At 31.5% G+C, this 14,854-nt stretch overlaps 1 protein-coding gene and 1 pseudogene across 1 annotated transcript; one reads left to right on the forward strand and one right to left on the reverse strand.

Annotated features, from left to right (window-relative positions):
- The first annotated feature begins 370 nt into the window (after nt 1-370).
- Nucleotides 371-2,334, forward strand: LOC107024697 (tryptophan decarboxylase TDC1-like). The gene has a single exon (XM_015225683.2). It carries the CDS (start codon nt 599-601, stop codon nt 2,111-2,113), a length of 1,515 nt encoding a protein of 504 aa, XP_015081169.1. The 5' UTR covers nt 371-598; the 3' UTR covers nt 2,114-2,334.
- A 3,534-nt stretch (nt 2,335-5,868) lies between these two features.
- LOC107025270 lies at nt 5,869-10,674 on the reverse strand (annotated as a pseudogene).
- Between the last annotated feature and the right edge of the window lie 4,180 nt (nt 10,675-14,854).

The following is a 14,854-nucleotide window of genomic DNA, read 5'->3' on the forward strand; positions in this document are numbered from 1 at the left end:
GCATAGGTTGAGCGGGTACTTGTGCATTTTCCTTTAAATATATCAATTACTAGTATTTGTTTTTAGAATTTATCCATTCATTGGTAACATTTTTGTTATATATTTTCTTTAGTTGAAATTCAAATTATAATTATAAAAATTAAATAACAATATGTTAAAATTATTGATATTAAAGAGATTAAATAAGACTGATCATAACTCAATTTAACTTTTATACCAAATTACCAATCTATTTATATCTTTAATTTTAACTCCATCTGATTAGCACCTGGCCGCATGCCCAACAAAATTGGCTGCTTTTGAATTTTTATTACTACAACCAATACCAAATTCTCCTTTTTGTCTCAACTCTAATTTCTCTCTTCCTAACTACCTTTTTCCCTTTTATTTCTCTTTCCCCATTTAATTCAATCCCCGTCACCTTTTAATTTCTCCTATAAAATGTACCATTCTAATTCCCTTTTCTCTAACTCATTATTTATTTCTTACAAGAGTAACGAAGATAGGAGGTATATACACTTGTTCTTCTGTGATCAATCTCATTCTTTTCACTTTATTTAAGAGATTAACGTACCTTAAATTGTTCCAAAAGTCTATCATGGGAAGCCTTGATTCCAATAACAGCTCTCCAACACATTCCAACGTTCCGAAATTCAACCCGCTTGACCCGGAAGAATTCCGGACCCAAGCCCATCAAATGGTGGACTTCATTGCTGATTACTATAAGAATATTGAGACCTACCCGGTTCTAAGCCAAGTCGAACCGGGTTATCTCCGTACTCAATTACCCGAAAATGCCCCCTACTGCCCCGAACCATTCGAGGCAATTATGAAAGATGTCCACAACCATATTGTCCCGGGTATGACCCATTGGTTGAGCCCGAATTTCTTCGCATTTTTTCCAGCTACTGTTAGTTCCGCAGCGTTCATTGGTGAAATGCTTTGCAATTGTTTCAACTCCGTCGGGTTTAACTGGCTGGCTTCTCCAGCCATGACGGAGTTGGAAATGATAGTCATGGACTGGCTCGCTAATATGTTGAAATTACCAAAAGCCTTCATGTTTTCTGGCACGGGTGGTGGTGTACTTCAAAGTACAACCAGTGAAGCAATCCTATGCACGTTAATCGCTGCACGTGATCGTAAACTCGATAACATAGGCGTCGATAACATCGGAAAGCTTGTAGTCTATGGTTCTGATCAAACGCATTCTACGTATACCAAAGCCTGCAAGGTAGCTGGTATTTTACCATGCAATGTTCGTGCGGTACCAACTTGTATTGAAAGCGATTTCGCTTTATCTCCCGCAGTTCTACGTGGAATTATTGAAGCTGATGTTGCTGCTGGACTTGTCCCGCTTTTCCTCTGTGCTACTGTTGGGACCACTTCCACTACAGCCGTCGATCCTCTCAGCCAGCTGGGTCAGCTGGCTGAGGAATTCGACATTTGGCTTCACGTGGATGCTGCTTATGGAGGGAGCGCATGTATATGTCCAGAGTTTAGACGATACCTCGATGGAATTGAACGAGCTAACTCGTTGAGCCTAAGCCCTCATAAGTGGCTTCTAAGTTACTTAGATTGTTGTTGCATGTGGGTGAGAGAACCAAACGTGTTAGTCAAGGCATTGAGCACGAATCCTGAGTACCTACGAAATAAACGATCCGAATACGACTCGGTTGTGGATTACAAAGACTGGCAAATCGGTACGGGACGAAAGTTCAAGTCTCTCCGATTATGGCTCGTCATGCGTAGTTATGGCGTAGCCAATCTTCAGAGTCACATCAGGTCCGATGTTCGTATGGCCAAAATGTTTGAAGGGTTCATTAGGTCTGATCCGAGGTTTGAAGTTGTTGTGCCACGACGTTTTTCACTCGTGTGCTTCCGATTCAACCCTAATAAGGAACATGAACCGGTGTATATCGAAGTTTTAAACAAGAAATTACTTGATAGTGTTAATTCAACGGGTCTGGTTTACATGACTCACACAAAAGTTGGTGGAATATACATGTTAAGGTTTGCAGTAGGTGCTACTCTCACGGAGGACAGACATGTAATTTCAGCTTGGAAGTTGATTAAGGAGTCGGCAGAAGGTTTGCTGAGAAAAAGTCTGTTTTAATTAAAAAATAAAAGAAGAAGAATATATGTTTGGATTTGTGCATGTTTATGTATGTATTTGCATTTGTGATTGTTTTGTAAATTCGGACAAATAAGTCAAAACAATCTGCAGTTGTTGTAATATATATAATATAGTTCTCTTAATATTTGTATCAAGATTAATCTATCAGCTCTTTGGTGGAATAAATAATGAAAAAGAGGGTATCTTTTTATTCTTTGATACATATGGTGTTTTTACTACATATTTTTTCTATTTCAAAATAAATGATGTTTCATATAAAATATTACCATTATTTTTCATTCAATTTTTATCCTTTTATAAATAAATGAAGGTTTACCTAACTAAGAAATCATGGAAGATTTACTTTTATATTCAAGGCATTTATGAAAGTAGACATATTTTTACTTTCCAGGAGTAAATATTTCTTGTAGTAATTTAGAGTCCGACATACTAGCTAGTTCAATAAAGTTACAGATTTCTCCTAGATACGTAGGGTTGACAATGAGGCGGTATAGGACGATGTGGTGTAAGTTAAACTTAATCCGTAAAAATTTTAATTCGCCTCGATCCGCCCGCTCCGCAACAACTCTTTCTATTTTCAACACCCTGCACAACATGAATTCGCCCCCACATAACTTTTTAAATATTTTTTTTTTAGTTATGTTTGATACTAAAAATAAAATTCATTGTATTAATTTAATTAATAGGATAGTCACTTAAAATTTTATCTTTTAGAGGTCAATTGGAAAACATATAAGAAATTGTGTTATTTTTTATTGAACCATTTTCATTTATTATCTTTAATATTTTAGTAGTTTTGATAAAATTATCTTAATATATAATGCTGATCTCTCCCTCTTATAACAAGTAAAAAGTTAAAATTAAATTTGAACCACGTAAAATCACATATGTCTGCCCCACATTAATTTTTAAAAAACCCACTTTAAACTCATCCCGCAATATGCGACACGCCCCACACAACTTTAAATCTGCCCCGCCCACATAGTCTTAAACCCATCCCGCCCTGCCCCATTGACATCCCTACAGGTATGCAACAATCATAATTCACGTTAAGGGTTAGAGTTCAAGAAGAAGGATAAACTAAAGAGCTAAAGACTCATTAACACCTCTTATGGGTGAACGCGATGCAATATGAAATGGAGTACTAAAAAAGGCATCAATTATCGGTTCCCCGTATTGTTGTTTGAAAGCACAATATTCTATCAGTGTTATTTGATTGATTATATATATATATCTTCACTAATTAATTCATCTGTCTCACTGGTTCAAGTTTAATTTAGATTATTTCATTAACCCTACACAAACCTAATTCAAAATTTATTGATTTATTGGTCCAAGAAGTACAAATCTATTTAGCCATTGAGTACTCCCATTAATCTTTAGATTAGAATCTTAGGATTACAAAGTATTATTTCAGATGTTACCATATATAAATAAAGGACTTAGTAACTTATAGAGCTGATAATGAAAACATTTTTAACATATCAATGAAGGTTAGCTTGTTATAATGATTACTATATTTCCTATTTGTAACAATATTGCTAGTCTTCCTTGTTATATATGGAAGATTATTTATATCTGTATATTGTTAGTTAAATCATATTGTACATACAAGTTTAATATGTAATAGATGATGAACCCTTGGTGAAAAGCAAGCTTGATTCCGTTGCAACTATATGAATGCAGGTTTTCATTTCAGATAGATATAGATCAAGAACGTACACAACACAATAGAACCACCACTAAATAACAACTTTGCAAGATGAGCAAATTATTACCTAGTTAGGTAGTTGGTTGTTGAACGTTTATGGATATTTACATATATAACGTGCAATCAAATCTTAATTTGTACAGGGAAAATGGCTTACGTTGATGATCAAGCAGCGATATATATAATATATAGAAGATAGACATGCATAATGTAAGCAATTAAGTAGTAGCTCAACAATAGATTGCCTAATATCTGAGTTTGATCCTTTTGAAAGAAGGTAATGTTGTATATGTAATTTAGTTTCAATTTACGTAACATTGTTTCATATGACATAAAGTTTTTATAAGTAGAGAAAATTTAAAATTTATGGTTTATATATCATGGACATTTTTATAGTTATAAATTATTTCATTAATTCTTTTTTATAAAAAAATTACATTATTTCTAAGTAGAATTATATTTTGTCATCTGCCGTTTGATTTAAAATAGCGTGAGGTAGTAGAACCTAGTTTCGTTTCGTGTTAACCAGTTGAATACTCATGTTTGTAGTCATTTATAATCGGAAAAATAACATGTTTGTAGTCAATTATTATCGGAACAATAATTTTCCCTTCAATATTCAATTTACACACCTATAAAATTAAAAAACATCAATTTCAAAAGTAATTTAAATATATTATTTATATTAAATTTATTTTTTTCTCAATTCAATACCTCTTTTTTTTTTTTCACTATATTAATCTCACTCCTTATTTATAAGGGTAAATATGTACATATATATTCGTTTTGCGATACATATGTACATATTTTACAAAAATACTTTTTTCTACTTACTGAATATAACATAAATAAAAATTTAATTGTGGCCTAGCATTTTTTAAAGGGCAACTTTCACATATAGCAAACAAAAAATTCATATTTGTATGTTATAGCAAAGTTTGCATAATTGCGCTCCATAGCAAACATAAAACTGTATAATTCGCTATACATATACAATTGTATAATTCGCTGCCTATTTCGCTGCAATATTTTTATAAAATTTGCTTTGCATACATTTGAATCGAATTAAATTGTATGTATATTGCATATTTATAAGTGTATAGCAAGAAAATATATGTTTTTCTCTCGCTTTATACAAAACAGAAACAGAATTATACACTTCTGTGTATAAAGCGAGAGAGGCAAGCGAGAATGGAGAGTGGCGAGCGAGATTTCTGGGAGAGAGACGCTGGCAAATTTTAGCTAACGTTTGCTATGGAGCACAATTAAATCAAACCCTAGCTATTCCATTTATTTTAGGTTATAAGTTTGCTATTATATACAATTTTCCCATTTTTAAATTGAGTTTCAAATATATTTATTTTTATTATAATTTTTATATTTATTAATTATTGTGACATATAATATTTTTTATATAATTTTTAAATATTAAATTTTGACTTTTTCAAGTTTCAAAATTTAGTTTGACGTCTTTTCAAATGGAACACATTCAAATATAATTTTAATCTCCAAATATCAAATTCGCAATGACTACAGTCTATTGCTCGATATTCAATGCTCTCGTACGCCCCTTAAGAAACTATGCAAGTTTACCATTGTACTCTAATATAGTAATCCCCTTGTCCCTATTTACTTGTTCATATTTCTTCTTTTAGATGTCCCTATTTACTTGTCCATTTTGAGAAATCAAGAAAGGACAATTTATTGTTATCTTAATATGTGTCTTTTCTAAAGTGAACAACTAAATAGGGACAAAGGCCTATATCCTAGAAATAAAATTTTATATAATTGACCATAAATTAATTTATTTTTTATTAATTAAATTGACCAATGAACATTAATTAATCATTAAGTTTTTCTATGTTGGTCAAATGAACACTTTCAAAAGTCAAAACTAATACTAACTCACAAGGGTAAATAGAAAGAAAAATTTCATTTATGCATTGATTTTGTAAAATGACAAATATGAAGCACCACCATCTAGTTTTAGTAAAGATGATATATGAATAATTTTAGCATAACTTATCGAATTCAAACCAAGCAAGACCATGCAAGCACACATCACACTTTAGTTAACTTATATTATTAGAAACATGACCATGTACGAGGATTGATCGTATGCTAAAATTTAGTGGTCTATGTATTATTGTTCATTATCTCATCCAAGGCACTTTTCCCTCTCTTAATAGTGCTTTGTTGGGCTCTAATATAGTCTTTGTAAACAATGGGCCGATACTTGTTTTCACTCTTCTCTTTGATAAGTGGGCTTGCAGGCTGAATTATTGCGTCCAATTCTGGACCATGACCCACTGCTATAGAGATCCGAGCTGCCTCTGCGCTAACTATTGCTCGATGCTCTATGCTCTTGTACTTTTCATTACTCAATACCTGATGATATGACTCAATAACGTGTCAATTTATTAATTTAATTTATTTTTACCGACTCAATTCAATTTATAGAAAGTTGGGCTGATTAATGCTATCTATGTGACCCAGCTAACTCATAGAAATATTGTCAAAAAAGATCTTGAACTTTAAGAATAAAAAGTAAAGAAATCGAAACTTAGTAAAAGTGGATAAGTTGAGTTACAATAACTCATTTAGCCATTTTGACTCGGCTCATCATAGTTCAAGTAACTTTTTGATAATACCAAAATGACTTTTGAGATGAATTATCTTGAACTTTTGACTCTACTTGTCCCATTGTCAATCAGACAAGTGGGATCAAGAACTCAAGATCATTCATTTCTAAGTTGATTTGGTGTAATTCTTGTATTTTAAACCCGTCTCAAGTATCGTAATCATTTGACACTCACGATTAAAATATATAAGTTAAGTTGAAAGCAAAAATAATGACGCTAACCTCCAAAAAATCTCCAAGATTGACAACGAAAGTGCCATGTATACTAGGGACAGAGTACCATGTTTGATTGTGTTTAATTTGCAAGCCATGAATGCCATTGTCCATCACAATAGTGAGACCACCATGATCTGAATGTGGAGCAAGTCCCAATGTCTTGTTTGGCTCAGGACATGCTGGATAATAATTTGAAATTATCAATTGAGTCCCTTCATCTCCAAGTGAACTCTCTATGTAATCTGGATCAAGTCCTAGTCCTTCTGATATTGCACTAAATATTATTACCGCAAGTTGCCAAACTTCCTTTAAGTACTCTTTTGCAACGTCCCTTCACACATATACACGTAAGAATTGATTAGAACATGCATGCTATGATAAGAGGAGTTGTTCAGGTGGTAGTTACTGATCTCTACCTCCGATTATGAGGCATGATAAGGAATTAAAACTAAAATAGTTTGATTAAGTTATGCTGACATTATTTTTTATTCAGCGTTTGGTTTGTTATATTCAAAATAATATCCATTGCATAAATTTTAAGAACAAGTTATTTGTTTAAAGAATATCCTTCATGAAGGTGAAAAGTGATGTATAAATTATAAAAAAGGGTTTAAAGAGATATTTTTATCTCGAGATTAGTTATTCCGAATGTACACACATAATTTTTTACCAAAACTTAAAATTTTACCTTATGTGAGTAAATATAGGTATCATATATAATCGTTTTGGTTCATTTTGTTTTTGCTTCAGTTAGTTGATTAAAAATTATCACGTTCTGTTCTTTAAGGGATAATAGATCTATAAGGATACACCTTTCTTAATGGAGTAACAAAAAAATACTTGACATGAATGATGATCACCTATAAGAGCTAAATTAGCTAATTAAAGATTATATGGAGTATAATTATTACGGAGAGTCATCATTGACCAATGATTTTTTTCTTTATAGTATATTTTTGTTTAAGTAATACATATCTCACTAGTTTAGATCATAATTACGTTTGATTATAATAGTTTATCAAATTAAAATTTTTATCACTTTTCATTCCTAGATAAATGTACATGATAACTCAAATATATGTGAGTCAAATTAGGTATAATTTATTTTAGATACACGATAATTCACAAGATTTAGTAGATATCATGATGATTACCTGTAGGCAGGAGGATTAGCTGGCCAAAGGTGATATATATGTGGAGTTAGACCACCATAGTGCCTGAGAAAGTCCCTCCAATGAAGGGCATGCTTTCTAGTAGTGACCAAACTTGTTCCATATCTTACTGGATCCATCACATCATCTGAACCATATTTCATTTTCTCTTCTAATGGAAGATTGAAAAATTCTTCTACCACTTGCACCATTTCATCCATGAGGGACTCTTTTATACCATGATTAGTCACCTGTGGAAATTCTAACTTTTTATTGTCAAAATGTGAATAAATTTTTAAATTTTAATTAAGAAACAATAAATAAATAAATAATAAAGTAATATTACTATATTATCTGTTGACTTTATTAAATTTAATATTTTGAAAAATATGTTAGATGAGAATTAATATTTAATAGTAAGGATAAATTAGACACAAAAAGTAAATTATCTCTTGATTGTCTAAATTGGACAAGTATTTTTGAATTTTTTTTTATATGGTGGACAACTATTCTTGGATGGAGGGAGTAACTTGTTCACAAAGGCGTGACAATATGATACGGATGTGAGGGTTTAAAGTACTTAATTTACTTTGTGATCTGAACCCACTCCCAACCCAAGATCTGATTTTTGAGTCGAGATCCGACCGTGACTTTCAATTAGAAACCCGACTTCTTCATCGATATCCAACCTCAACACTTGATTTTTATGACTAATCTAGAAACAAACTTGATACTTGACTTAGGATATGACCTCGATTCTCAACCTATAATATGACTCTGACACTTAAGTCAAAACCCCACCGCGACACGTGACTAGTGATCCAACCCCGACACCCGACCTTGGAACCGACCTTCATCTTGACTCGAAAAATTACGTGGATAAGTAACATATACAAGTTAACTAACTAACATAACTATAGTTTAGTGAAATTACCATTTGCCACTAACTTACAATCATAATTACGTGACCCGCATTCTAAATTTGTTTACTTCGGCTCCTAATAGTATAAATCCAAAATTTATACAATTCGGTTGCTATTTGTATAATTCAAAATTTGTATAATTCGGTTGCTAATTGTATAAATCCAAAATCTTCCAAATTGTATAAATCTAAAACTTGTATATCCTTACCCTAGCTTGTATATAATTATCTTGTTAATACATTTGATTCGTATAAAATCTAAAAAATTGCTAAACATATAAATACAATATTTGTATATATATCCTTATCATGTTTGTATGATGGCAAGTGAATTATGCAAACAAAATACCCCCACAAACAAAATTGCGTAATTAGGCAATCATAATTAACTAAAGAGATTTATTAAGTTTAATCTTTTTGTCATTAATGAAATTTCCTCTTACCCAAATCCGGATCCCAACCTGATCCGACTAAGGACACAAAAGTTAGGTCTCAAGTCGAGGTTGGGAGTCAGATTCTAAATTGAGAATTAGGAATCAAATCCTGGATTAGTAGTGGAAATCGGTGAAAATTTGAGGTGTGAGATTGAAAAAGACAATTTGAGAAATATTTTTCTTCATGCTAATCATTAGGACTGTTCATGGTTATGGTTAACACCAAACCAAATTGCAATTCGTACCAAATCGATTAAAAAAAATCGATATCTCGTTTAGTTTGGTTTGGTTTGGTTTGATTTTTAAATTTTGAAAACCGATACTATTTGGTTTGGTTTTGGTTTTACTAAAAAACAAACGCAAAATTAACCAAACCTAACCGATAAATTAGATATATCAATTTTATAATTATTTATATATTATTCGTAAATAAATTAAAAATATTTTGTTAAATTTTAATTAACTTAAGGCTTTAACTTTATCATTTTTTCAAGCTTAACACTTTAGCCAAGGTATAACAATCTCAAATCCAAGTCCATCAAAATTCATTTTATTCTTTACTTACTGTACTTCACATAAAATAGTCACATTTTATCTTAAATAAATCACTTTGTTCGTGTAATGATAACTCTAATATTGCTTAATTGCTTGACTGAACCGACACAAGTTTTTCTGTAGTTTGTTCATGTACTTGGTATTTGTGTCCATCGAGATACATACATCCTCAAAAAATTATTACTTTCAAACCGAATAAACAAGAAAAACTGAACCAAACCAAACCAAACAGACAATAATCAAAACTGATGGTTATTTTTTTCGTTTGGTTTGCTTTGGTTTTAGAAATTTAAAAAATCGACTAAATTAGTTTGATTTTGATTTTAATCAATATCCGATCCAAACAGAACCACGAACACCTCTACTAATCACCCTTCTCGCTGAGTAACTTTTGAGTTAAAAAACAAGGTTAAGTGACCATATCTGGTTAATTAATTATATCTAATGGCGTGAAACTATCAATCCACAAGTACACTTAACTTAAAACTGAAAATATAATTGAAAAAAGAGTTTATATTTTACCTTAAAGAATCCCCATTTAGCACAAGCAGAACTAATGGCATGTATAGTTGATAGTCTTTGCTGATCAACAGGTCCATTGAGTCCACTCATATCAATAACTGGAATTGAACCATCAATCGCCATCGATGGCCTTTTTCACCTTCTGGAATTGGCGAAACAAACTCCAAAGGCACCATTTTCATGTTCTTTGAATTGTCAACTAGGTACTTTACATGTAATCAATATTACAATTATTTAGAGCCATTACTGGGCTGTTGGAAGAGATTGGGGTTTGCTTATGGGCTATTTTTGACCGAATTTTGCTTTGCCGCATGTTGTTGCTATTTGAATTGTACATGCTCATTAACATACCTTGGTTCCACTGGTTGAGTTGAAGTAAGTTTGCCATTGTAATAGTTTTCAAAGAAAAGGTCTAATTTCTATTTATTATTATTAATATTATTATTATTATTCTACACAAAAGTATATGTGGAGAATAAAATGATTAAGGGCAAATATACTTTTTGCATAGATATAAAATAAAAGGTTTATATGTGGATCATTACCGTGCAAAAAGTTAAAGATTTGAGTTTTGTATTCCAAATTTGAAAAGAGATTTCGTTACTATATCGGTATCCTGACGAAAAAGGAAAATCAAGTATGGTGTTTAGGTAGCTTTGTTGCATCTAAACAATAGTATCTGCCACGTTGTTCTCTCTCCTTCCAATGTCTCTTTTGACTTTTAATTATTAGGATTTAGGAGTATTATATTGGATGATGAGTAGCACTTTATTAGTAGTACTTCCTCAGTTTCAAAAGGATGATCTAGTTTAATTTGAAATGGATTAAGAAAAGAAAAAAGACTTTTTAATTTTGCGGTTGAAAGTTAAAGTTATGTCAATTGTATCAAAATATCTTTTAATCTTATGATGTTAAATATGTCACGTGAAAAGTTAAAGTTAAAGAGTTACTAAAAAAGAAAAGAGGTTATTCTTTTTTAAACGGACTAAAAAGACAATAGATTCATTCTTTTTTAAAATAGAGGGAGTAATAAATAAAGGGGAAAAGGCTCAAAGAATTTTGAAAAAAGAGTTATTTATGTAATCTATTAAAGTTTAACTTATTTATGCTATTGATATTAAAAAAAAGGCTGTCCATCTCATTTTTTGAACTCTCATTTTGCAAAACTACTTTTTACATCCCAAAGATAATGAGGGAATGATCTTATCTTAGGATAACCTTTGGTGAGAAGAATCCAAGCTAAAAGAGGTTACGTTAAAGTTAAACTTAGTTCACGGTAATATTTTTCAATATGTGATAAAATGCTTATGTGATATCTTGTACGTTCCAAAGGTGTTAAATGTTGTTCTTATACTTATAATATGATGTTTTAATCAAAAAGAGCATGTTTTATGCGAATATCCTTTTCTCATGATTTTATGCATTACGCCATACTTAGTACAAGTGTTTATTCTAATTGCATACATTTTGTTTATCTCTAAAGGTGTAGGTGGCGTTTGAAAGGAGTCTTGAAGTTGAAGCTTGGATTAGTGTTCATTCAAGCAAAGAGTTTGGTATGTCCTCACTAGATCCGAGGACATTTTGATGTTTAGTTTTCCTTATTGAAGTATTGTAAAAGACTTAGCTATTTTCTATATTTTGAAGTATGGACCGTGTCCCAGTTTATTCTTATGTCTAAGATGACGACTTTGAGACTTAGCCTTTCATTATGTTTTTCTATAAAAAGGATATTTTGAAGTATTATTATTTCGTATGAAAAATTTTAATTCCGCACTACTTTTCATACATGTATGCAATGAATGGTACGAAAGGGTTTGTCTTAGTCCTCTCAGAGGTCGATGACTCTGTGCCACGATTCGAGAATACCCTAACGTCTAGGGGGTACTCTCGGGTTGTGACAATTTGCAACGTCGTATCAAGTGATTTTTAATTCCCCATATGTGTAAAGGTAAATTATTTAATGTGCGAATGAATTTGGATATCAATTAAGGTCACTAGAATCTCCTAACAAAAAATTGAGTTGAAAGTTTCTTTACCGATTAAGTTTTAATGTAAGATTCTACATGGGTTAACTTCAAACTACCATATCTCTTAGATCTAAAGATTTATATGACTCATAACCTATCAAATTAACGGTGTCTGAATCCTCTTTCCAACGCCACAAATTTCACATCAATTCAATTTCTAAGTAAAAAGTTTTGACCATTTAGTAACATCGTACAATGCTGTGACAAATTAGCCGACAAAAAAACATTAAAAAGGGTTGTTTGTCTTTTCATCTGTAAGAAAATCCTAAAATAATTTCTTGACTAATATAAGGCTCAAAACAATCAGATTTTTATCTCTTAATCCTTTATTTTCTGATTAAGAGGTGAAAATCTGATTGTTTTGGGTCTTTAATCAATCAATAAATTTGTTTAGGATTTTCTTAGAGGTAAAAATAAAAAAAACTCTTTTTAATGTTTTTCCATCGACTAATCGTCTCATTGCACTGTATCAAACTAATAAAATCGTCATAACTTTTTACTCGAAACTCAAATTATTTTGAAATTGGTTGCGTTGGAAAGAAGGATTAAATACTTTCAATTTTATAGGTTAAGGTCCACGTAAATCTTTATATTCTAAGAGATATGGTCATTTTAAGTTGACCTATGTATAATCTTACGTCCAAAATTAATCGGTAATAAAATTTTCAACTCAATTTTGTGCTAGGGGATTCTACTGACCTTAATTCACCTCTAAATTTATTCTCACACTAAAAATTGACCTTTACACCTAATTATAATTTAAGAATCACCCGACATAATCTTATACGTAAATAAAAAATGTCCTGATCTTAACTTAGAAAATTTTGGGGAGTAACATATTTCTTGAATGAATGTCAACTGTCACATGTCTTATATTGATATCAATGACTTAGGTTTAATTAATTGAGGGCTATAAAAATAATTTATGTAGAGTGTGAAATAGACAATTAATTGAGGGCTATAACAATAATCAATGGTGGCTATTTTCAAATTGGCTACAATTGCAATTCAAAATTAGGGTATACATATGCCAACAACAAAAAGGACTAACACTGCTATACTTAATTGTACAATATGTTAATTACGTGAGAAGTACTATTTATATTTTATCCACATTTATCTTTATTTTACGTTATCAAAATTCATGAATCAATTCTTATAGTGTTAGGGGAAGCATATTTCTAGGAAAATGATTTAACTATCATCTGTATTTCCCTAAATTATTTCTTGAATGAGTGTCAACGATCACATGTCTAATATTGATATCAATGACCTAGGTTTAATTAACTGAGGGCTATAATAATAATTCATGTAGAACGGGGAAATAAACAATTAATTGAGGGCTAAAACAATAATCAATGGTGACTATTTTTCAAAGAAATTGACTACAATTGCAATTCAAAATTAGGGTATATAAGCCAACAACAAAGACTAACACTGCAGTACATAATTGTACAATATGTTGTCTAAGTTGTACTATTTACATTTTATCCATATTTATCTTTATTTTACCTAATCATCTCTATTTCCCCAAATTATTTCTTGAATGAGTGGCAACCGTCACATGTCTGATATTGATATTAATGACTTAGGTTTAATTAATTGAGGGCTATAAAAATAATTTATGTAGAGTGGGAAAACAGGCAATTTATTGAGGGCTATAACAATAATTAGGGGTGGATATTTTCCAAAGATATTGGCTACTTGAAACACATGGATTGTGCTTTTTCACCCTAAATTTAAGCATCCAAACTCATCCAATGCCTATACTACAATTAACCTTTTCACCACACACACGCACAACACATATACACGCAACGCACGCACGTACGCATGCACATGCGCGCGCGCACATATTTTCTTTTGAGGCCAAATGAGCTTATATGACAGTAATTTGAAAATATGTTAATTTGTTCAGTTGGAATTTGTCATGATCCCTGATTGTCTGTTATGCCTTCCTCTTTAGGTGGACGACTTTCTCAAATAAAATACAATGTTTATGTCAGGGACCAAATGCAAATTGAAAAAAAAAAAAAGAAGCTAGAGTGGTATTTAACTGTTCCATTAGAGTCATTTCTTTTTTATGGGTTTAGATGAAAACTTTTCCCTTGAATACTATTTGTTACAATCCGAGTCTACACCTTGAACGTGGCCGACACTCGAGAATCATTATTGGTCCTCAAGCAAACCTTCATCCGGGTTGACTACAAGTGGAAGACTGACTCAAGCATACAAAAGCTTAAAGACTGAATTAAATTCAGTAATCTCAACTTTAAAATAATCTGAACAATACTCAATAGATAACTCAGATTTTGTTTAAACAACTCAAGGAAGATACATTTTGATACTCAATTTTGTATATGTATGAAGCCTCTACTATTATAGAAGGATATCGGGACAAGAACCACGACATCTCAAAACTACTAACTGTAAGATAAAGATGAAGTTTTCCCCAATGTAAGAAAGCTCACCAAAGCCGACTAGAATATCCTATGACCTCAACGAAATACCTGTTGATGATCCTAAATACCTATATTTGTA

The sequence above is a fragment of the Solanum pennellii genome, chromosome 7, assembly GCF_001406875.1.
Source record: "Solanum pennellii chromosome 7, SPENNV200".
NCBI classification, from domain to species: Eukaryota; Viridiplantae; Streptophyta; class Magnoliopsida; order Solanales; family Solanaceae; genus Solanum; species Solanum pennellii.

Bases quoted from the DNA above. Each gene is read 5' to 3' on its own strand.
- LOC107024697 (XM_015225683.2), top strand. From the start codon at position 599: ATGGGAAGCCTTGATTCCAATAACAGCTCTCCAACACATTCCAACGTT.